Raw genomic sequence first — 25754 nt, 5'->3', positions numbered from 1 at the left:
GCTTCATAGGATCGTTAGGAAGATTAAATTACGTACATTACTTAAAAAGTGTTAAAATTGTTAATAGAATTTCTACCTAATAGTGATCTGGGAGACTTGTCAATGCAGTCCATTTACCTTCAGAAGGGCCAGCAATAGCCAACCATCTCCTTAGACAAACAAAACTACATTTTGACCATTCCCCTTTCTTTCCCAGCAAGCCCACTGACTTTTCTAACTCTGTTAATGATTAGCTAAGGAAGGACATATTTTCTTTCTTTGGGTTTCTTTATAAACTGGGCAAGTTTGCAGATGGAAACCAGTTCTGTGCTCTTTGTTTCTACAATTCTCATATATGGATGAGAAGGCAAATCAGCTAGGGAAGTCAAGTCTTTATATCTGTCGTCTTCAAGAACCAAACGCTCTTTTACACAAGCACAATATATTCTATAATTTATTTTATGGGCAATTATACCGGCTTTTATCAAGGGCTCTAATATTAAAGCATTAAAATGTTTTAATGCTAGACATATTGGAAGCCTAAAACATCTCTTGCTGAAAGCATAATATCAGTCTTTCTACTCATTCTAAGATGGATTAATGAGTCTTTAGTAATTGAAAAAAAAATTTTATTTACTTGGCTGCGCTGGGTCTGCGAACTCGTAGTTGCAGTATGTGGCATCCAGTTCCCTGAACAGGGATCGAACTAGGGTCCCCTACATTGGGAGCGCAGAGTCAGCCACTGGACCACCAGAGGAGTCCCAAGTCTTTAGTAATTTTGTATTCAGGAGTTTTAATTGGACCAGTCACTGTTTTCCAAAAAGACTGAACAACACATAGTAAACAGAAGCTCAGATGAGGAATTTTACACAAGTCTTTAATATTTTTTCTTAAAAAATTAGAAAAGAGAAAGAAAGGCATTTCAGTGTGTTAACTGTATTATAGAATCTGTTTTATATGAATCAGAAAAAAAAAGGACTGTGGCAATGGAGAAAACAATGTTATAGGTAGTGCAAAGGAAGGAAATTTTTCATAACTCACGGAAAGCACCAGCCTGATAGCTTGCTTCTCAGTGTTTCTCAAAAGACAGAATGTAAACCAGAATGACTGTTTTGTTAGGTTGGTTGTAAAACCAGGCAAAAGAAATCTGACACTTCAGAATCTATCACACAAAATCAAATACAGAAGAAATGAAACCTTTAAAATTAAATTTAAGTGTCTGGAGATATAGAGAGTCCAAGTGTTTTGACAAGTACAAAAGGTTTTATGCTGGTGAAGTTGGTTATTTTTTCTAAAAACTAAAACTAAAGTTTTAGTAGGTGTAGATACTCATTTTAAAATGATTCTTTAAAAGACAAGCAGCGGGGTGTGGCCTGACCAATAAAAATATCAGTAAGCAAAATTAGGGAGTGACTGAATACACACTCCAGGTATAATTGACTTAAGTGTCTAAGACTTAAGAACAAAACGCTCATTCACCTAGAAATATGGAGGCTGAATCTAGTGAACTGACATCAAAGTCTTGGGCATATTACTGCTCACTTACCTCTATATATGGCAACTGGTAGAAGTGAGTACCTATATCAGAAATCTTAGAATTATAATATTAAATTTTACAAATTAATCTGCAATCCACTTATATCCTCCCATTACTGCTCCTTCCAGGAACCTGAATATTCTCCTTTGGTGGTCTCAGGAATCTTTTCAACATAATTATTTTTCAAGAAAAGAAAATTTTGCTTTGAGCATTAAGACACATACACAGTTCTGCTATATTTATTAAATGGCTCTTGAAGTATTTGATTCTTGGTTGAAGGGAGAAGATATCCACATTGGTAAAAAGGGAGTTGTTATCTTCAGAAGTCTTTTTGTAAATCTAAAATAGAACAAATTTTTATCAAGGATAGTAAAGGAAAACAAAACAAAGCCCATTTATTTCACATCCTGATTTGCTTAATACTTCCATTAAATTCACATCATGCATAAAGATTTGCTTTCACATTTGCTGAAGCCCACATTATAGGCTGAGCTAGTACAGAACAAGAATACAAAGGACTTAATATGACCAGTTGGAATGGCAGCTTCATTGAGGCTTTCCAAGTTCAGAGTCATCACTGTTCATTCAACAAGCACATATTTGAGTGGCTACTATGAGTAGAGCATTATCGTAGGCACTACTTTTTAACCACCACACATTTTATTAAAAAATGAAGTGGAAAGGGAGTTTGTATTTTTATAACACTGCCAGTTTTCTATGGTATCCATCAATCTCTTGAATATTCACTGTTGGTTTTTTTCCTTTTGGCTTACACATATGCTCAGGCGTCTCCTATTCAAAGAATTCTTCCTTTGACACTGCTATCCTCCTAGCACCTCCTTCTCGCTCTTATATCCAACAGGAGTTTATCAGTTCCCTACTGCATTTGACGCTTGATAACCTCCTTGAAACTCTCCTTTCCCTTGGCTTCTGTGACACTTTTACTTAGATCTTTCAACTTCCAAAAAATCATTACCAAGTTTCAAGGATGGCTCCAGTATTTGTACTTTTTGGAGATCTCCAATTCTACTGTCCTAATACTAATAGCTCAATCGATCTCTTGGGCTCTAGTCTATCCCCTGCTTCTCCCCAAATATACTGTTGCTAGATTTATCTTTCTATTATAGATAAAACTACAAATCATGGCACTCCCTTTCTCAAAAACCTTTAATAGCTTCCCTGTCCCATCTGAATTAAGCTCAAACTCCCAAGACTGGAATTAGAGGCCATCTATACTCTGGCTTCAGTCTGCTTCTTTGGATTTCTCTCCCATCACTTCCTGACGCATCTTTTACCAGATAAGCTGTACTACTTGATGGCCTCTAGAGTGACTTGATGCCTTCCTGCTTCTATGCCTTTGTTCCTGCTGTTCCTTCAAGAATGAACAACCTGTCTCCTTTCTCCACTCCTGTACCTTTACCTCATCAAATCTCTGCTTGTGGAAATCCTACTCATACCTCAAGGTATGATATATTAGCATTGGGGATTAGAATTCGTACAGCAGCTCACTGAAAAAGAGTTCAAAAACCACCATTTTCATATAAAATCTTCTCAAGTTCTCTCAGTCAGATGAGATCTCTTAGCATTTTGTACTTCTTTGTTTTGTACCAGTTAGTACTCCTTAAGGGCAGGGGAGCCATGATGTGGAATTCATCTTTGTATAATTCATTTTTTTTTCCCTCATAGTACCTGACACATAGAAGGTGTTAAAATGAGTATGTGCTGAATTGAATTAAGGGACCTCAGTTTTCAAAACACTAAGGATAGTGAGATAAACTAGTAAATTTTTTTGAGAGGGGAAAGATTACAGCTCTAAAAATTGTTCACTTGCTGGATGTTTTAAACTACCTGTACTAAGACCTAAATAGCCATAAGGGAAAGGTATAGAATCTTACCACTCTTCTTGAGAAGTTCTCCTTTTCGAGATTTATCCAGGTTTTCAAGAAACTGCTCAAAAACTTTTACAAAAGGAGCTAGACTGGTCTTCTTGTAATCTAAATTATGAAGACCATGAATTATAATTAGCATTTTGGCAGCAAGAATAACATGAAGGTATAAGTCTCTTGTAAAAATTCTGTAGAATAGCGCTGTCCAATAGAAATATAATAAGAGGGCTTCCCTGGTGGCACAGTGATTGAGAGTCCGCCTGCCGATGCAGGGGACACGGGTTCGTGCCCCGGTCCGGGAAGATCCCACATGCCGCAGAGCGGCTGGGCCCATGAGCCATGGCCGCTGAGCATGTGCGTCCGGAGCCTGTGCTCCGCAACGGGAGAGGCCACAACAGTGAGAGGCCCGCGTACCACAAAAAAAAAAAAAAAAAAAAGAAAAAGAAATATAATAAGAAATGTAGAAATGTGTAATTTAAAACATTCTAGTAGCCATATTAAAAGGTGAAATTAATTTTAATAATATATTTTATTTAACCCATTATATCTAAAATATCATTTCAACATGTGATATAGATTGAAATATTTTACATTCTTTCACACTGTCTTTGAAATCTAGTATTTTGTACTTAAAGTACATCTCAATTTAAGACCATACTTCATTCAGATTTCTTTTGCTTTTTTTTTTTTTAATTTTATTTATTTATTTATGGCTGTGTTGGGTCTTCATTTATGTGCGAGGGCTTTCTCTAGTTGCGGCAAGTGGGGACCACTCCTCATCGCGGTGTGCGGGCCTCTCACTATCGCGGCCTCTCTAGTTGCGGAGCACAGGCTCCAGACGCGCAGGCTCAGTAATTGTGGCTCACGGGGCTAGCTGCTCCGCGGCATGTGGGATCTTCCCAGACCAGGGCTCGAACCCATGTCCCCTGCATTGGCAGGCAGATTCTCAACCACTGCACCACCAGGGAAGCCCACATCTCAATTTAGATACTATATTATCATTGGAAATACTTGATCTAGATTTAAATTATAAAATATATAGATAAAAAACTCATATAACTAGTTTTTCCAAACATACTTAAAAGTTCTCCAATTGAATCGATGATCAGTTTTTAAGTTTAAATTAATTAAAATTAAAAAAAATCTGTGGCTAATAGCCACATGTGGCTAATGTATTAGACAGTGCTGCTCTAAAACATCCAAACCACGTGTACACATCTACTCTAGCAGTCATAGCATCATCTACTGCTATGTGTTAAGTCCCATCAAACATTCCTTTCTTTAGAAATTGTGGCTTCAATAATAAATAGCTTTACCAACAGAGCAAAACATTAAAAATGTGAAGTCAGGGCCATGCCTTCTGAAAGCAATCAGAAGTTGATAGTCACATGCATTAGGTACAGGTATTCTTTGATCTATAAAACAGTCTTAAAAATGTACATAAAATTTTGAATACAGAATCTTAATCATCCATTTAATTAAACAATCTATAATTAATACCCAAAGGAGGCAAAAATCTAATAGAGGTCAAAATGAGATTTGGATTTTGTCTGCATGGAATTAAGAGTCCTCATAATAGTTTACTGGAAAGAGTAAAAAAAAGAAACTAGGGACTTCACCCTTGGTCCAGTGGTTAAGACTCCACGCTTCCACTGCAGGTAGTGTAGGTTCGATGCCTGGTCGGGGAACTAAGATCCCGCATGGCATGTGGCCAAAAAATTAAACAAACAAACAAAAAATCTTAAAACAAAAAAAAGAAACTATACTTAAAAATTTTTTTAGTAAATGTTATCTGACTTACTTGGGACTGGAAAAGGAATCTTTTTTTTTTTTTTTTTTTTTTTTGCGGTGTGCGGGCCTCTCACTGTTGTGGCCTCTCCCGTAGCGGAGCACAGGCTCCGGACGCGCAGGCTCAGCGGCCATGGCTCACGGGCCCAGCCACTCCGCAGCATGTGGGATCTTCCCAGACTGGGGCACGAACCCGTGTCCCCTGCATCGGCAGGCGGACTCTCAACCACTGCGCCACCAGGGAAGCCCTTTTTTTTAATTTAAATTAATTTATTTATTTTTGTGGTACGCGGGCCTCTCACTGTTGTGGCCTCTCCCGTTGCGGAGCACAGGCTCCGGACGTGCAGGCTCAGCGACCATGGCTCACGGGCCCAGCCGCTCAGCGGCATGTGGGATCTTCCCAGACCGGGGCACGAACCCGCATCCCCTGCATCGGCAGGCAGGCTCCCAACCACTGCGCCACCAGGGAAGCCCCTGGAAAAGGAATCTTGATGAGAGTATTAAGGATGAATACTTGTGGCAATTATGAAAGTAAATTATAATTTTGTTCTAAATTTTTAATATATAAATTTTCTTAAGATAAATAAACTTATACCAAAGAAACAATTTAGTTTGGGTTCAACCACATTGTACTTTGAAACTTTAATTCAAGATTGTAAGCTCCTTGGATGAAGACCTCTATATTTGTTTCACCATTGTGGAATATATAAGCTCTCCATATAATTATTAAACAAATACTCACAAATTAAACAAATATTTACAACTGCCTATTATACAATATATTGAGTACTATGCTAAATTATAAAAAAGTATAAGCCATACTACTTGGTCTCAAGAAGTTTTTATTTTTAAATTTTTATTTATTTATTTATTTGGGCCATGCGGTGTGGCTTGCAGGATCTTAGTTCCCCGACCAGGGATGGAACCCAGGGCCCAGTGGAGGCTCGGAGTCCTAACCACTGGACTGCCAGGAAATTCCCTCAAGAAGTTTTGGAATGAACTGGAAAAATAACTCCTATATGTTGTGATAGAAAACAATATATAATTAAAGGCCAAACAGGCATATGGATAATTATGAGTCCAAAGAATTGACCAGGGCTTCCCTGGGGGCGCAGTGGTTGAGAATCCACCTGCCAATGCAGGGGACATGGGTTCAAGCCCTGGTCCAGGAACATCCCTCATGCTGCGGAGCAACAAAGCCTGTGCGCCACAACTACTGAACCCGCGTGCCACAACTACTGAAGCCCACGCGCCTAGAGCCTGTGCTCCGCAACAAGAGAAACCACCGCAATGAGAAGCCTGTGCACCCCTACGAAGAGTAGCCCCTGCTCGCCGCAGCTAGAGAAACACCACACGCAGCAACGAAGACCCAACACAGCCAAAAATAAATAAATAAATAAATTTAAAAAAAAAAAGAAAAAAAGAGTTGACCAATCAAAGTTGACTGAGGTGGCTATGAACTAGGTCTCAGAAAAAAGATTTAATTAGATAGAGAGGAGAGTGGAGAACATTCCAGGATTTGCGAAGTAGAAGGGAAGGAGCAAATGGTACTAATCTGAAAATGGACAAAGCTTAGAATCACAGAAACTAAAGAAAAAATAAGGAACTTACATATCACCTATTCCAGCCTCCCACTACCTCTAGAGCATCCCTGATTTACTGAATACTTTATGAATACTTGAAATGATAGGCAGTGCAGTTTATGTTTGAACACTTGTATTTATTACAAAGCTTCTCGTTATAGGGAGCCAAAACTTGCTTGCTTAAAACCTCTGAACAAAGGAGAAAGACGTCCACAAAGAGATAATATTAAATTTAAAAAGTTGTGTTACGGAATATATGCACTTGGTTAAAAAAAGTAAAATAGTCCTAACAGGTTTACAGTGGAAAAAATAGCAGCCTCCTGCCCTAATTCTGACCTCCCCATCTTCTTGAATAGCAACTACTTTTTTCTTTCCTAGCATTCACTTCTAAAAATGAATACTTCCATTGTTATTTAGAAATCTAAGGCCATTCTTCCTAGCTTTATGGCTTTTTTGTTGGGGAGGGATAGTAGGAAGGGGTCTGAAAGCTCTTAAGATCTTCTCCTAATTCTCAGTGTTAAATTTCAAGATGATGTGCCTTGGTGTAGGCACATCATTCTTATTATGCTGAGCCCTTTCAACAAAGGGCTCATTTCTGGGATGTTGTCCTATATAATTTTGACAATTTTTTCCTCCCTGTTTTATTTATTCTTTTTCTGTCAGATATTAGACCTCCTGAACCAGTCTTTAATTTTATCTTTTTCCTCCTTAAAAAAGCTGACTTGTCTTTTTTGTATTACTTTCTGGGAAATCTCAACTTTTCTCTTCCAGCTCTTCCATTGAATTTTTTATTCAAATGGTGATTTTTTTGATTTTTAAGACCTCTTTCTTGTTCTCTGAGTGTTTCTTTTTCATAGCATTCTGGTCTTGTTTCATGGATACACTATCTTCTCTTATTCTCTGAGGATATCTTTTTTCTTTTTAATATAAATTTATTTATTTTATTTATTTTTGTTTTTGGTTGTGTTGGGTCTTTGTTGTTGTGCATGGGCCCTAGGTGCGCAGGGCCCTAGGTGTGCAGGTTTCAATAGATGTGGCCCGCAGGCTCAGCAGCCATGGCCTGCAGGCTCTAGAGCACAGGCTCAGTAGCTGTGGTGCAGGGGCTTAGTTGCTCCGTGGCATGTGGGATCTTCCCGGACCAGGGCTCGAACCCACGTCCCCTGCACTGGCAGGAGGATTCTTAACCACCACTCCACTAGGGAAGACCAGATATTGGTTTTTTTAAAAAAGGTTTACTTTGTTCCTTGCATTGTCTATTTTCCCTGAGTTCTTTTTTCCAGTTTATTATTATCCAGTTTATTTATGTTGGAGACTTTTTTCCAATATTTTAAACAGAATGCTTGTAACCATTTACAAATAATGATGGTGGAAGGTACCTGTTTACGTATTATGTTAGAGCTAGAATATATGAAGTGATATTCGAACTTGGATTCTGAAAGAAGGGTAGCAACATTTGACTAAAAAGGTCAGAGATGAGAGATCTGCACTGCCCATTACAGTAGTCACCAGCCACATGAGGCTATTTAAATTAAAGTTAAATGAAATTAAAAATCCAGTTTCTCACATTTCAAGTGCTCAAAAGCCACATATGGCTAGTGATTACCATTTGGGCCATGCATAACATTTGCATCATCACAGAAAGTGCTCTTGGACTCTACTGCTATAGTGTCTCTTGGGTATTGGTATAAGAATATATGACTTTCACTAACAGGAAGTTTTATATTCCCAGCTCCTTCAAATTCTTGAATATACAATTCAATCACAGTTTAGATATGTATTTAACAGAACACTCATCTAGATATAAAAACAAAGTAGAGAACAAAATATTGCATATATAGTAGTTGTTAAATAAATAGTTGTTGAATATAAGACTGTGAGATTCACTACTGGGCATATACCCAGAGAAAACCATAATTCAAAAAGACACATGCACCCCAATGTTCATTGCAGCACTATTTACAATAGCCAGGTCATGGAAGCAACCTAAATGCCCATCGACAGATGAATGAATAAAGACATGGTACATATATACAATGGAATATTACTCAGCCATAAAAGAAACGGAATTGGGTCATTTGTAGAGACGTGGATGGATCTAAAGACTCTCATACAGAGTGAAGTAAGTCAGAAAGAGAAAAACAAATATCGTATATTAATGCATATATGTGGAACCTAGAAAAATGGTACAGATGAACTGGTGTGCAGGGCAGAAACAGAGACACAGATGTAGAGAACAAACGTATGGACACCAAGCGGGGGAAGTGGCGGGGGGTGGTGGTGGTGGTGGGATGAATTGGGAGATTGGGATTAACATATATACACTAATATGTATAAAATGAATAACTAATAAGAACCTGCTGTTTAAAAAAAAAAAAAAGACTGTGAGAGTCAAACAACTATCAAAACCAACTGACAATTTAATCTTACAATACAGATCCTAGCATTCAGATGTTACTTGTGAATATTTGTTGACTCAAATTGGATTCAACAGCACCATTTGGGCAATTGATGAGGGGCAGAAACATTGCTATAATATTATTTGTTACTGAGCTGGTTTCAGGATAAACATTGATCTATTCTGGTCTGAATCCAAGGCGAGTTAATTACTGGAGTCATAGAAAGATGTCTATATAGAAAGATTATGTTAAAGTGAGACTTCAATATATTAACCTACCTCTGGTTCTATGTTTGATATCAGATTCAGCTCCGTTCTCTTTTTCTTCTTCTTTAGTAGAAATAACATCCAATTCATGGCAAATGGAACTACAGATAGTAGAATAAGATTTTTAAAGTTGGTTCTTGGTCAACATTACCCAGTGTATGAAAGCACATGAATCTCACAAGATTTTCTGTGAAAAAATTATGTGGCCAACTAAATTTGGGATATTCTAAAAACCATAATCTCTTCTTGGAGTTTTCCAAGCACATTAGCATATTAAAGACCAGGAAATTTTGCAGTAAAGAACTTTTAATCTGCTTAAGTCAGCATTTCCCAAACTTATTTGAACTCCTTTTTTGCATAATAGCAGCTGAAAAACTTGTGTTCTATGGAACTCATTAGGAAATGTTGCTCTGCTAGGGCATCATCATACAGCCTCAGAGAAGCTGCCTCTCTTGAAGGGATCTAATCCAACATACGTCACATTTAGAACAACAATTAGAAACAAAAAAGGAGTGATCAGTGATCTGGAACATACCTTATGGTTGGAACAGTAAATGGATCAAACTGATCCACTTTCTGTAAATCAATAGGCACAGAAATGCGACCTGTGAGAACCAAAAGTTATAAACTGAAGACTTTGGAATACAGATCATTATAAACTGTCTCCTATGAGTTATTTTTGGCTAAAATTTTAATCTAAGACTTAGAAAGAGGGTTAGACTCATCTGTTAAGAACAGTATTTAGGCACATTAGGTGTGCCTTATATTTCTCTTAACAAAACACCAAAAAATAGATGTGAAAGACTGTTGAGCTATTACCTAGTTGCTGTTATTTCTACTTTTATTTCTATCTTCCTCTTCCCTAAATCCTCCTATATTTAAGTACAACAGTCTCAAATTTAGAGTCCTCAAAATGGAATAGAATAGATGGAAATAGTTCATTTCATTACCTTGAGTTATTTGCTGAAATTGAAAAGACACCTATGTGTTGGCAGGTCTGAAAAGGGGCTGTATAAATGTATACACTACAGAGTCACTGTAGATTATTAAAGGAAACAAGGCAACTTGGGAGTATTTAAAAAAAATTATTTATGGGACTTCCCTGGTGGCACAGTGGTTAAGAATCCTCCTGTCAGTGCAGGGGACACGGGTTCGAGCCCTGCTCCAGGAAGATCCCATATGCCGTGGAGCAACTAAGCCCATGTGCCACAACTACTGAGCCTGCGCTCTAGAGCCCACGAGCCACAACTACTGAGCCTGTGTGCCACAACTACTAAAGCCCCCGCACCTAGAGCCCATGGTCTGCAAGGGAAGCCACCGCAATGAGAAGCCCATGCACCGAAGAGTAGCCTCTGCTCGCCGCAACTAGAGAAAGCCACGTGCAGCAACGAAGACCCAATGCAACCAAAAATAAATAAAGTAAGTAAATTTAGTGCGTGCTTTGGCAGCACATATACTAAAATTGGAACGATAGAGAGATTAGCATAGCCCCTGCACAAGGATGATACGCAAATTCGTGAAGCGTTCCATATTTTTAGACGCAGATGTAGAGAATGGACTTGAGGACACGGGGAGGGGGAAGGGTAAGCTAGGATGAAGTGAGAGTGGCCAGGACATACATACACTACCAAAGGTAAAATAGATAGCTAGTGGGAAGTAGCCACATAGCACAGGGAGATCAGCTCGTGCTTTGTGACCACCTAGAGGGGTGGGATAGGGAGGATGGGAGGGAGATGCAAGAGGGAGGAGATATGGGGATATATGTATATGTATAGCTGATTCACTTTGTTATAAAGCAGAAACTAACACACCATTGTAAAGCAATTATACTCCAATAAAGATGTTAAAAAAATAATAAATTAATTAATTTTAAAAATCATTTATTTATTTGGCTGCACCGGGTCTTAGTTGCAGCACGTGGGATCTTCGATCTTCGTTATGGCATGCGGGATCTTTAGTTGCAGTATGTGGACTCTTAGTTGTGGCATGTGGGATCTAGTTCCCTGACCAGGGATCAAACCCAGGTCCCCTACATTGGGAGCGTGGAGTCTTAGCCACTGGACCACCAGGGAAGTCCCAATTTGGGAGTACTGAATATACGACAGACACTTTTCTTTTTTTTTAAGGGCTTCAAATGCTTGACTATCTATCTATCTATGTATCTATCTATTTATTTATTTATGGCTGTGTTGGGTCTTCATTTCTGTGCGAGGGCTTTCTCTAGTTGTGGCAAGCGGGGGCCACTCTTCATCGCGGTGCGCGGGCCTCTCACTATCGCGGCCTCTCTCGTTGCGGAGCAAAGGCTCCAGACGCGCAGGCTCAGTAGTTGTGGCTCACGGGCCTAGTCGCTCCGCGGCATGTGGGATCTTCCCGGACTGGGGCACGAACCCGTGTCCCCTGCATTAGCAGGCAGACTCTCAACCACTGCGCCACCAGGGAAGCCCCAACAGATGCTTTTCTAAGCACTTTGTATTTTAGATCTTCACCATAACCCACTGAGGTAGGTACTATTATTATCTCCATTTTACAAATGCTAAAACCAAGAGTAATTTGCTTAACATCCCATAGCAAATGGCAGAGTTGGATTGTTGACACTAAAAAGGACTAGATACTTCTTTAATTGTGTCCCGTTTGGATGGGGCAAAGTTTATTCCAATATAGCCACTGCCATATTTATTTTAAAGTCAGTTTCAGTCCATCAAATCTTATCTAAGAGAAATGTGAAAGAGGAAAGCTAAATCTATTGAAAAAGAACTGAGGGAGGCAGCATAGTGGAAAAAGCATGGAACTTTGAGTTTTAAGAACTGAACTCTATTACTAGCTCTGACACAATACGTCTGTTGCTGGCTGCGCTGCGAGGCTTGCAGGATCTTAGTTCCCTGACCAGGGATCGAACCCAGGCCCCATGAGTGACAGCAACAAGTCCTAACCACTGGACCACCAGGGTATTCCCCACAATTTGTTTTAAGACTGTGGACAAGTCACTTTAACCTCTTGGGCCATTGTTTTCTCATCTGTACAATGAGAGCTACTGTTCTGTGATTTCTAAGTTCCTCTCCAACTCTACTTCTAACAATAAACCTCAGAAACCCAACTAAAAATTATTTACATAGTGGAAACTCATCAGGCAGCTACTAATCAACAATTGAAAAGTCAGTGAACGCGGGCATTAGCTGACAGAACAATTCTTCAACCTTTACTATTTCAGATATTCACACCCAGTGATATGCTTTCTAAAACAAAAAATAACTTTGATTTTTCTTTTATTTTCCTTACTTTCTTTACATAGTACCTGTTTTAGGATGAACACTAAAAGGGCTCTTCAGTAAATGATTGATTCCTTTGCTAACATTGATATCCAGTCGTGGAAAACAGTACTGGAGCATGATCTCCCACTCCAGCCAGGGTCCACATTTGTCATTTTTGCTGTTATTCTAAAAGCAGATGCAAATCCAGCATGAGGATCAGTAGGAATTTTTGAGGATTTCTTTAAAGTGGTTAAAAAGTGATCTTCAACCATCTTTAACTTAGTAGGCAAAACAATCAGAATTTAATTAAAAACTGCATTATTGTATTTGTAATACAGATTTCAATGGAATATACCTGACATCTGCTGGCTGCTTTCTTCAAATGCTCCCAGCGCTGAAGTGAATTGTGATGCTTTTGGAAGCTTTGTTGAAGTTCATCATGCATTGGTGATGGGTCATTAAGGAACACACTCATTTAGGGCACATCAATGAACAACTTATTTTCAGTATGTATTACCACAAGGATATCTAAAGTTCACATAGAAAGTAATTATTGTTTTCTAAAATGCAAATATTAAACACATATCCTTAGAGAAATTCCCCTGTTAAACTACATTAGATATAAAAAAGAATGCCAAAATAACTGTAAAGTTTAAGGTAAAACTGGTCCCTGGTCTGTACATATTTTGAGGATGATCCCACATCCTTTAAGTAGTCATTAATTTTAGGAGGATCAACTTCCAAAATGAGGAAATTTATTTACAAAACAGCCTCTCTTCTTATTGTATTCCAGACTAGAAATTAAAAAACGCAGAAACACAGGAGATGTTTTGTGTAAAAACATTAGACTTATAAGCATATGAGAATATGTAGGCAGAACACATTTATAATATCATACATCAATACAAGTAGCTCACATAGAAATGGTCTTGGGAAAGGATATTTTCAGGAACAAGGGCTAAAATCTTATCCCAGCTTTCTTTATTCTCAAGAACATCTTGATCGACCAAGGCATAGTCTTCAAAGTATTTTTTTATTATGTTTATAGATTTTCTGTAGGAGTAACAATAACAAAGCCCAACACTATTAGCAACACATATGCCACATGGCTTTTGTCCACTTGGAAGGCTAGTACTTATTTTCACTGAACTTCTAAAACTTAACTAGGTAAAACTGGAATTACATCTCTTCACAGGATTATAAGAGTTAAATGAGACACTCTGAGGGGAAAGAACCTAGCATAGTACTTGGTTTAGACTAGATATTCAAGAAATGTTTACTTTTTAAACTCCACAATTTAGAAGGTAATAGCATCATTAGTATGTAACAAGGGTGGAAAGCAACCAAGTTAGGACAGCATAATAATACATCAGTAGTAGGATGTGGGACACAGTCTATAGTTTCTACTCTGAATTGCTTGCTTTAACATCTCAACACTTATATAGTGCTTAGCAGTTTGAAAACAGACTTCACATATACTGTTTATTTATTTACCTGCGCCCCCTGCAGTGGAAGCGCAGAGTCTTAACCACTGGACCGCCAGAGAAGTCCCTCTACTGTTTCATTTTATCTTTGCCACAACTCTGTGAGATAGATGGAGCAGACATTGTTCTCCCTATACTGATAAGAAACAGAGGCTCTAATATTTATCAAGGTTGTATTAAACTGGTAGAATAGGGATTCTTACTCCTAATGCAAATCCTCTTTCCATTATCTTGGAGAAGTAGTGAATTCAGTGGAATCAAGCAGACCAGGACATGAATCCTGAATTTAATAATTACTTGTGTGAAGCCAAGCAAATTATACAATCTCTCCAAATCTCACTTCTCTCATCTGTAAATGGAGATACCATCATGTATCTAATGAGGTCGTTGTGAAGACCAATGAGAATATTTGTGAAGCACCTATCATGAATACTGGAGCATATAAAATAGACACTCAATTAACTCTAGCTATTATTATTGTAAAATGCTACCCCAGCAGAGAAAATTAATCAGGTAATTCTAAAAGCACATGCAGGTAAATCAGACACAACTTAAACTTTATGGAGTCTTTTCCAACAGACCTGACAAAAGGATGAATTTTTTCACTTAGGTGAACTTTCTTTTTAACATCTTGACCACCCTGAAAAACAAACCATCAAAAAAACACTTTGTGTATATTATGTAACATAAATAATTAAAACTTTCTTTAACGTGTTCTAAAGATATTGAGTAAATTCTGTCAAAGTATAGAACCTTGGATGCCATTTTATATAGTCTCAATACATGTAACTTTCTGGGTTAACTTTACTTGACATACTTGAACCAGAAAAGTAAACTAATCTTCCTTATGCCACAAAGGAGGATGCTTAACAGCAAAATATGAATCATCTTAAAAAATGTAGCTACAATGATTTTTTTTTTTTCCGGTACGTGGGCCTCTCACTGTTGTGGCCTCTCCCGTTGCGGAGCACAGGCTCCGGACGCGCAGGCTCAGTGGCCATGGCTCACGGGCCCAGCCGCTCTGCGGCATGTGGGATCTTCCTGGACCGGGGCACGAACCCGTGTCCCCTGTATCGGCAGGCAGACTCTCAACCACTGCGCCACCAGGGAAGCCCATAGCTACTATGACTTTAATTGATCTACTGGTAAAATCATCTACTCTGAAATACAAATTCTTAAAAGATAGTTTAATTTTGTTACTAAACATACCAGGCTTGGTAATATCTAGCAAACAAAGAAATGTAAATATCATTAAGAAGACCTTACCTTTACAACACTCAAATATTCAACTATCCCAGAACGTACTGCAGAGGACAGTTTTCTAACTGATTCATCACAGACCCAGCAATGAACACCTCTCCTTCCAGAATATACCCAGAGACGATGTTTAAATCCAAAGTCCTCTGAGGAGGGGAGAAAAAATAGGTTTTAAAACAAATCTATGAATTCCTGGTTCTTGCTTACTTCTTTAGCATCATTTTTTTAACCTCTTACCCACAGGTACTCATCTTAACTATATTACAGCTGACCCTTGAACAAAGTGGGGATTGGGGAGCCAGCGCTCCCCAGTTGAAAATCCATGTATAACTTATAGTGGGCCCTCCATAGAAACAGTTCCTCTGCATCAGTTCCTCTGTGTTTACGGTTCTACATCTGCAGATTTAACCAACTACAGATCATATAGTACTGTAGAATTTACTATTGAAAAAAAATCTGTATAAGTGGACATGCGCTGTTCAAACCCATGTTGTTCAAGGGTCAACTGTACGTTATTTGTATTGGGTTGGCCAAAAAGTTCGTTCGGGTCGTTTGTAACCTCTTACAGAAAACTCTGAATGAACTTTTTGGCCAACCCAATAGTTTCCCATGCCCCCCATGCTCTTGCCTTCAGTTCTTTACCTATCCTGGTCTCTCTGCTAAGAATGTCTTCATGCCCCAGTACTTCCATTTCTCTCCCTGACCAACTGCCATTTATCTCTAAAGACCCAGTCTAGGGATATTAAGAGAGTTAATAAATTTAAAGTGTTTGGAATAGTGCCTGGTACATCATAAGCCCCCTATATAAGAGTTAGCTATTATTATTATCATTATCATCCTCATCATCACCTCTTCTAGGAAGCCTTTTCTCATCTAATCTCTTCCCATTCCTGTATGCACTCCTGCTGTTCCATATCCCCATAGCATCCCGTGCATATTAATGCATATGTAATCCTGAATTTTCTTGTTTCCTCCTTAGACTGCATAACCTACCTGAGGTAAGAATTATTATCTTTCATAGTTCCCTCATCTAGCACAGTACCTAGCTTGCAAGAGTTGCTCAATAGATGATTGAATTGGGAAAAAAATTAAATGATTTGATCAATAGCTTTATCAAAGTTTTAACTACAACTTTATTCTAATCTTTTATTTTCCCTACCATATGTTTCAAAGAAACATGTTAGGAATTTATGACATTTGACTATAAAATGGTGTAGATAGGTTAATATTCAGAGGAAAACAGATTCTCGCGTTTGACCCCACTCAGATACTGTTAATACTTGCCCTTCAATGCTCGGTCAATGATGTGTATGGCCATCGTCATGAGGGTCCAGCACTTAGAACATATGTCTGCAGAACTGGAGTAGAATCATCATTACTCATTGTCAGTGATACCACCCACCTACCATCAAAACATGTGGAACTCACCTACAACATCTCCTCACATCATCGTAGTCTGTCATGTCAATGTCAAACACCAGTTCTTTTTCCTGAGCCTGGAAAGCTCCCAGCTTCACTGTATTGTGTTGATTGGGCTACAAGTACAGAATAACAATCAGTTTCTATAAGAGCTGCCATGCTGCCAGATATGCTTATTTTCTACCTACACAGTAAAAGTGGCCAAAGAGAAGTAAAGAAACCATATAATGCCAAGTCTATGTCAGCTGAAGCTCACTGACTCGATCCTGTACATCCAGAACTGATGACAGTGTAACTTTCATCTACTTAAAACAAGATGAGATAAATACATATTACCATATTTTTTTCTAGTTCTATTGAGATATAATTGATATATATGACATTGTATAATAAACATTTGTTGATCAATAGAAATCATAACAATGAGTTTTTAGGTTTCTGATAAGGAAAAGTACATACAAATAATTAATGCCCTACTGCAAGGTATTTTAAGGACCTTTAATTGTTACTGGACATATAAGTAATAGAAATGTATTTGAAAATTTTCAATAATTCAAAAAGATCTCTCAATTAGTCTGGTTCAAGCTGTAAGTAATCTCCTTTGAGGCGATGGACTACCTGGTAAAGAAGGTGGACTGAATACAAATACTAATTTGGCTTCCTCTAAACCTGTGCACAAATAAAAGTTTTTTTTTTTTTTAAAGAAAGGCACAAGTCTTTTATTCATTCACTTACTTTTTAATTCTTACTGAAGTATAGTTGATTTAAAATGTGTTAGTTTCTGCTGTACAGCAAAGTCAATCAGTTTTACATATACATATATCCACTTTAAAAAAAATTTTTATTTATTTAATTTATTTATTTTTGGCTGTGTTGGGTCTTCGTTGCTGCGTGAGGGCTTTCTCTAGCTGTGGTGAGCGGGGGCTACTCTTCGTTGCAGTGCACAGGCTTCTTATCGTGGTGGCTTCTCTAGTTGTGGAGCACAGGCTCTAGGCGCGTGGGCTTCAGTAGTTGCGGCTCGCGGGCTCAGTAGTTGTGGCTCACAGGCTCTAGAGCACAGGCTCAGTAGTTGTGGCACACAGGCTTAGTTGCTCCACGGCATGTGGGATCTTCCCGGACCAGGGATTGAACCCGTGTCCCCTGCACTGTCAGGTGGATTTTCAACCACTGCGTACCATGGAAGCCCCTATCCACTCTTTTTTATCTTTTTTTTGGCATGTGGGGTCTTAGTTCCCCGACCAGGGATGGAACTTGAGCCCCCTGCAGTGGAAGTGCAGAGTCTTAACCACTGGGCCGCCAGGGAAGTCCCTATCCACTCTTTAGATTCTTTTCCTATATAGGTCATTACAGAGTATTGAGTAGAGTTCCCTGTGCTATATAGTAGGTCCTTATTAGTTATCTATTTTATATGTAGTAGTGCGTATATGTCAATTCCAATCTCCCAATTTATCCCTCCACGCTCCTTTCCCCCCTGGTAACCGTAAGTTTGTTTTCTACATCTATGACTCTATTTCCTTTTTTTTTCTGGCTGCGCCCCACAGCATATGGAATCTTAGTTCCCCGACCAGGGATCAAACCCTCATCCCCTGCGTTGGAAGTGCAGAGTCTTAACAACTGGACTGCCAGTGAAGTCCCTGTGACTGTATTTCTGTTTTGTAAGTACGTTCATTGGTGTAAGTCTTTTAAAAAAGAACCAGAGAGGGGCCTGGTGCTGACCCGAGCAGCCCCTTTCCCTGCCTGACCTGCATGACCAGGCCCCTCCCCAGGAGGCACAGCTGGCTGAGGGATGGGCACTGGATACCTCAGGGCTAGGGGCACAGCCTGTACTCCCACCCTTAAGTTCCCCAACTGCACCTTTGTTGAATTGTGGTAGCTAGGAGGATCTTGGGGTGAAGGATGATGTCTTGGCAGCTGAAGCTGGGGCAAGAACCCTGGGCTCAGGTAAGGAGCAGGGGGAAGAAAATATTCTGGTCTTAAGGCCAGCTCTGTCCTCAGTAGGCTCTGGCTTCCTGCCCTGGCTTCCCTCTGATGCTATAAATTTTCTGGTCCCCCTGGGTCTGGGGACAGTGTTGCCTTCCATGTCTAGAGAAACTGTTGTAACCAACCTCTTCTAACACAATAAAGAGGTGTCCTGGGGGAAAAAAAAAAAAGAACCAGAGAGGAGACAATACCACAATTTTTATAAGGAGAACCAAAAAACTGAATCTTCAGCTCTCAGTAAAGGATAAGAAGGAACCCAATTTACACCTCAGTATCCCCAAAAGTCTCAGGAATAGGTGACAACAGGTATCTCTGGAGGTGAGATTAAAAACAAGAGGATTGATTTAAAATCTACTTATGAAGCAGTTAGTTCCCCATAGTGCTACACTTACTCTGTGGAGCTAGGTGACTGTGCTTCCATTTCCCTGGCAAAGATACCTGAATTATTATTATTATTTTTTTTTTTGCGATACGCGGGCCTCTCACTGCCGTGGCCTCTCCCGTTGCGGAGCACAGGCTCCGGATGCGCAGGCTCAGCGGCCATGGCCCACGGGCCCAGCCGCTCCGCGGCATATGGGATCCTCCCGGACCGGGGCACGAACCCGTATCCCCTGCATCGGCAGGCGGACTCTCAACCACTGCGCCACCAGGGAGGCCCAGATACCTGAATTATTATCTGCAGAGCATAAAACAGAGCGTCTCTGGGCTGGGGAGGGGACAACAGGCACAGTTGAAGAAGGATGTGTTGTACAGATATTCAGAGGATTAATTAGACCTTTACATGGGGAATGCTGAGATGCAGCCCTCTCCTCTGTACCCTTCCACTAACACCCCAGGCAGGAAACGGGAAGATTCCTTTCTGAAAACTCTGTCCAAGTGTGTCAGGCACTGTTATTAGGCTCTAGGAATAGATTAGTGATCAACTGGAGTTTTCATTCTAGCAAAGATCTAGAGAAATTGACATCAGAGATTCACCCCAATAAAACAGCCCAGCCAGATCACTCTGTAGTAAAGAAATCTCAGCCATGTATAGAGTCTCCAATCAGCTTTTTAGTACTCTATTCTTAAATAGAAGCAACAAGCAAGAAATTACCAGACATATGAGGAAAACCTCTGATATGAAAGAGTGGAAAAAAACAGAAAAAATGCACTTTTAGAGAAAAGAGCCTGTGGAACAGAAAAAATTTTTAAAAACTATCATTGATATCCTCAGTGAGAGAAGATGTATCAATGAAAAAAGTACAGGATGTACTAAAAAAAGTTCTTGGAAATGAAAATATAATAGCAGAAATTAAAAACTTTTAAGGAAATTGCCCAGAAAGTAGAGAAAAAGGAGACTAAAAAATAGGAAGAAAGGGCTTCCCTGGTGGCGCAGTGGTTGAGAGTCTCCCTGCTGATGCAGGGGACACGGGTTCGTGCCCCGGTCCGGGAAGATCCCACGTGCCGCAGAGCGGCTGGGCCTGTGAGCCATGGCTGCTGAGCCTGTGCATCCGGAGCCTGTGTTCCACAATGGGGGAGGCCACAACAGTGAGAGGCCTGCGTACCTCAAAAAAAAAAAAAAAAAAAAAAAGAGACATGTACCACAATGTTCACTGCAGCACTGTTTACAATAGCCAGGACTTGGAACCAACCTAAATGTCCATCGACAGATGAATGGATAAAGAAGATGTGGCACATATACAAAATGGAATATTACTCAGTCATAAAAAGAAACAAAATTGAGTTATTTGTAGTCAGGTGGATGGACCTAGAGTCTGTCATACAGAGTGAAGTAAGTCAGAAAGAGAAAAACAAATACCATATGCTAACGCATATATATGGAATCTAAAAAAAAAAAAATGGTGCTGATGAACCTAGTTGTAGGGCAGGAATAAAGATGCAGACATAGAGAATGGAGTTGAGGACACAGGGTGGGAGGGGGAAGCTGGGGCAAAGTGAGAGTAGCACTGACATATATACACTACCGAATGTAAAATAGTTAGCTAGTGGGAAGCAGCAGCATAGCACAGAGAGATCAGCTCGGTGCTTTGCGATGACCTAGAGGGGTGGGAGAGGGAGGCTCAAGAGGGAGGGGATATGGGGACATATGTATGCATATGGCTGATTTACTTTCTTGTACAACAGAAACTAACACAGTATTGTGAAGCAATTATACTCCAATAAAGATCTATTAAAGAAAAAAAAAAAAAAGGAAAATTTCCCAGGATTGAAGGATACGAGCTCATGATCATATGGGTCCATCAGGTATCTAGCACAATAGATGAAAAAAGATGTACACCAAGGTACACCATTAGGGACAGAGGGCATAGATAGAAAATCCTAAGAGTGGGGCTTCCCTGGTGGCGCAGTGGTTAAGAATCCGCCAGCCAATGCAGGGGACACGTGTTCCAGCCCTGGTACGGGAAGATCCCACATGCCGTGGAGCAACTAAGCCCGTGCGTCACAACTACTGAGCCTGCGCTCCAGAGCTCGCGAGCCACAACTACTGAAGCCCATGTGCCTAGAGCCCGTGCTCTGCAACAAGAGAAGCCACCTCAATGAGAAGCCGGCGCCCCGCAACGAAGAGTAGACCCCGCTTGCCACAACTAGAGAAAGCCCGCACACAGCAACGAAGACCCAATGCAGCCAAAAATAAATAAAATAGATACAACTTTAAAGAAATAAAAAATGTTTTTTTTTTTTTTTTTTTAAAAAGAAAATCCTAAGAGCTTCCAGGTCCAACACAATGGAACAGGAATCAGAATGGCATTAGTCTTCTTAACATGGAAGCTGGAAGATAATGTAGCAATGTCTTCAAAATTCTGAGGGAAAATGATTTACAAACTCAATCATTAGTTAAGCATAAAGATAGAATGAAGACATTTTCCAGATACTGAAGGTATGAAATATTTTGTCTTCCATGCACCTTTTCTTTGGAAGCTCCTGGAGGATGTGCTCCACCAAAACAAGGGAGTAAACCAAAAAGAGAACATAGGATCTAGGCAACAAGGATCACAGGAGAGAGGTGAAAGGAAACCAGGGTGATTACAAGATCATATTTAGGGGCTTCCCTGGTGGCACAGTGGTTGAGAGTCCGCCTGCCAATGCAGCGGACACCGGTTTGTGCCCCGGTCTGGGAAGATCTCACATGCCACGGAGCGGCTGGGCCCATGAGCCACGGCCGCTGAGCCTGTGCATCTGGAGCCTGTGCTCTGCAACGGGAGAGGCCACAACAGTGAGAGGCCCACGTACAGCAAAAAAAAAAAAAAAAAAAAAATCATATTTACCCGTCAGGCTTAGAGAGGAATCAATCCAGATTGGAGTTAAGAAGCCTGCAGGAGAAATTTCTTCAGGATGAAACTGACAAAATACTTGATGGATCTGAGTACATTGGGAGATTTATATAATTAGCAGTTTGGGGTTGAATTAGTGATCTAATCCTAATTTTTAACAAACATACTAAGAGCATGTGGTAATAGGAAGGTTCTCTGTGTGGTGAGGGTAGGGGGTGAGACTAAAAAAACCCTAAACTCTCATCTGCCAGAGTGGAAGGTCAGTAGATAATGCTTAGAATGGAAAAACAGAAGAAATATAATCATGTTATTTAGAGACAAGGAGGCAAATACCTTAACAATCAGCAAAAAGAAAATGCTTGTCTCTGGGGAGCAAAAACTAGGGGGAAAAGTAGGAGACCTTAAAAAAGAAAAAGCCTAATTAATAGTAGTTGATTCTGTAAACTACATGCATATATAACTGATAAAAATCACAAACAAAACACACAAAAAAGGTGTATAGGGGCTTCCCTGGTGGCGCAGTGGTTGGGAGTCCGCCTGCTGATGCAGGGGACACGGGTTCTTGCCCCGGTCTGGGAAGATCCCACATGCCGCGGAGCGGCTGGGCCCGTGAGCCATGGCTGCTGAGCCTGCACGTCCAGAGCCTGTGCTCTGCAATGGGAGAGGCCACAACAGTGAGAGGCCCGCGTACTGCAAAAAAAAAAAAAAAAAGGTGTATAGATGCCTCTGTCTTGGTCCAATTAAAAAAATGACACTATCCCCCCCTTTCTGTGCAAGGGAGAAGGAGCAGAGTGACAACTTGACCCTTCTACAGAGCCTACAGCTTTAACCTCCACCTCTGAAGAGGAGTCAACTGTTCCAAAGCGTTTTCCCTGCCTGCCTTCTCTTACCTCTTCTTCTCCCCTTCCCCTGGGATTTAGAGTCAGAAAACCTGGATTCAGGTCCCACCTCCCTCATTTAGAAGTTGTGTGACCTAAGGCAAATTATCGAAGTTCTCCTTTGTAAAAAGAATAATGAGGATTGCTATGAAAAACAAGTTATACAACACATGAAAAAGCTCCATACAAAAGCTATTATTTCATGTGTATATTTTCCCCACCATGTGTGTATTTTTAAGGAGAGAAAGAAGGGAAATTTTGGTATGTTCATTCATTCAACAGATAATTACTGTGTACTGTCTGCCTAGCAGTATTCTAGGCACTTAGAATGTATCAGTGAGGTGAGCGGGTAGGAAGAACGGCAGGCTGCAGAGGCCTCACTGAGTAAGGACTTGAAGGAGGTGAGGGAATGAACCAAGAAGATATTTGGGGAAATGGGTTCTAGGCAGTGGAAACTGCTTGAGCACGGGCCAGTGTGGCAGGTGAGGAGTGACTGAGCTGGAGAGAGGGGCTCTTACTTGGAGTGAAATGGGGAGCCACTGGAGAATGGTTTTGAGCAGAGGAATCATGACAATCTTACTTGTTTTAAAAGGATCCTTCTGGCTGCTGTGTTGAGAATAGAGTCTAGAGTCTACAGGAGCAAAGTGTTAGAAAGTTTTTACAGTAATTTAGATTAGAGATGGTGATGATGATGGTAGCACCACTAGTAGCAGTGGTTGGATTTTAGATATTATTATGGTAGAGCTAAAGAGATTTCCTAGTGAAACAGATACAGGTGTGAGAGAAATAGAGAAATCAAGAATTATTCTCTCCAATGCCCTCTGTGCTCAACCACGCTGACTTCCTAGTCTTTTAGCCAGATACTCTTTTTTTTTGTCCTAGTGAGAATACAACCAATTCACTTCCAAACAATTTCCAGTCAGTAATGTAAAGCATCAAAGGACAATTTGTGGCTCTTCAACTAAAATAAGCTCTAAAAATTTATCTCAAAATGCTAGGGGCACCAATCCATTCTACATAAAAAATCGATTTCTTACTCTGTGGGAATATACCGCGCCTATATCAATCTTGTACGGATTCATTTTCTGCATCTCCTTTTCCAGATCACTCTGGTTGTTGAAGGATTGGTAACGAATGTAAATATCATCTTTCAATGTGAAGGAAAATTCACGGTGTTGAAAGTAATTCTTTACCACTGCAAAATAAATGTACACTTTAAAAGTTAATTTGGTACATTACCCAGCTCAGAGCATTAAAACATTAACCAATGATAAGATATTTTTAATGAGTCCTCTGTGCTCAGCACTGTCCTACATGTTAAAAAAAAAAAAAAAAGACAAGAACTAGTTCCTAATTTGAAGGGGTTTACCATCCCGCATCTAACAGGGAAAAGTAAAAATGAGGAAAAAGATGCAGAAATATTTCCAATATATAATACCACCTCTCTTTCCTCGGTGGGCACTAGTAAATTCCTGGGAAGAGTTAAGTACCTCTCCTCTTTTAGGAGATGCCCCTCTGTCCCTGAGCAGATCACGCCTCTGCAGCTTCATGCTATGACCCGGTAACCCCCCTTGGCTAAACACCAAACCGAAAGTGAGTCCGACCACTTGAGTCTGACCAAGGAGTGATAGGAGCAGCGGCTCTGCCTTACAATGCGTAGCGTAGGCTGGTCATTACAACCTCTCTCGGCCCATTTACACCTCAGAGGTGAGGGGGAGGGCTCAAGATAACGCACGACGGTGCCCGGCACAACGCCTGGCGCACAGGAGGCACTTCATATTGTCATTCCAAGGTACCCTCCTGAAACCTCCTCACGTTCCCCTCCCAACCCACTACCCACCCCGCTCCCCGCCTCCATCACCTCCGCCATAGTTGAGCCAACGATAGTACTGGGCGTAGGGAAAGAGCCTCCGGTAATAAAGCTTAAGCAGCTCGGGCAGCTCGGCGGGGTCAAAGGCCTCCATGAAGCGCGGAACTGAACCCAGGGAGGGCTGCCGCGAGAAATGGCGGGAACCACACAGCCGGAGCTCCCGCCACTGCGCAGGCGCATCGTGGCCGCGGCCGGCGTTCTGCAGGGGCCACTGGGAATTGTAGTTCCCATTTGGAGGTCTGACTGAGCGTGGGAGGCGCTCCCGCGGTCTCCGCCCGCCCGCTTCGACACTATGTCCACTGCTCACGTGGGCAGAAGGAGGCTGCGCCCATTCCAGGGATATTTTCTGCTGAAAGGTGAGCCTTGGAGCATATAGATTTAGGTTATTAAGATGGAGTAAAAGAGATGTTCTCTGCTAACTTTATGACTGTTTTAGAAACAACACATTTAAACAATGTTAACCAATATCTTTTTTAAGATTAAAAAAATTTTTATTTATCTTTGGCTGACTTGGGTGTTCGTTGCTGCGCATGGGCTTTCTCTAGTTGTGAGAATGGGGGCTACTCTTCGTTGCGGTGCGCGGGCTTCTCATTGCAGCGGCTTCTCTTGTTGTGGAGCATGGTCTCTACGCGTGCAGGCTTCAGTAGTTGTGGTACATGGGCTCAGTAGTTGTGGCGCACGGGCTTAGTTGCTCCGCGGCATGTGGGATCTTCCCAGACTGGGGCACGAACCTGTGTCCCCTGCATCGGCAGGTGGACTCTCAACCACTGCGCCACCAGGGAAGCCCCAACCAATATCTTTTAAAGAGGGTTTGGAAATTAGTTCTTTGTAGAATTACTAGGTCCAATATGTGGAAATAAATGATGACCAACCAAATGAGAAAAGCAAAAGCTTTTATTCAAGAGCTTGCT

General features: G+C 40.6%; 1 protein-coding gene across 3 annotated transcripts; it reads right to left on the bottom strand.

Annotated features, from left to right (window-relative positions):
* Nucleotides 1-837: 837 nt before the first annotated feature.
* PRIM1 (DNA primase subunit 1) lies at nucleotides 838-24986 on the bottom strand (the record flags this gene model as incomplete). Of its 3 annotated transcripts, XM_081249835.1 has the most annotated exons (13): nucleotides 24835-24986; nucleotides 24011-24168; nucleotides 16853-16959; nucleotides 16709-16782; nucleotides 15434-15570; nucleotides 14749-14807; nucleotides 13627-13736; nucleotides 13039-13130; nucleotides 12728-12869; nucleotides 9971-10040; nucleotides 9448-9536; nucleotides 3412-3510; nucleotides 838-1855 (listed from the first exon to the last, which is right to left on the bottom strand). In XM_081249835.1, exons 1-13 carry the CDS (start codon nucleotides 24935-24937, stop codon nucleotides 1836-1838), a joined length of 1260 nt encoding a protein of 419 aa, XP_081105961.1. In that variant the 5' UTR covers nucleotides 24938-24986. The 3 variants fall into 3 exon arrangements, with proteins under 3 accessions (XP_081105961.1, XP_081105960.1, XP_081105962.1); XM_081249834.1 differs by lacking the exon at nucleotides 838-1855 and having other exon boundaries at nucleotides 3377-3510; XM_081249836.1 differs by lacking the exons at nucleotides 838-1855; nucleotides 3412-3510 and adding an exon at nucleotides 8601-8875.
* Nucleotides 24987-25754: the final 768 nt, after the last annotated feature.

Source organism: Mesoplodon bidens, assembly GCF_964165515.1.
Source record: "Mesoplodon bidens genome assembly, chromosome: 11".
Lineage (NCBI taxonomy): Eukaryota > Metazoa > Chordata > Mammalia > Artiodactyla > Ziphiidae > Mesoplodon > Mesoplodon bidens.
This window is presented reverse-complemented; position numbering and strand designations above follow the sequence as displayed.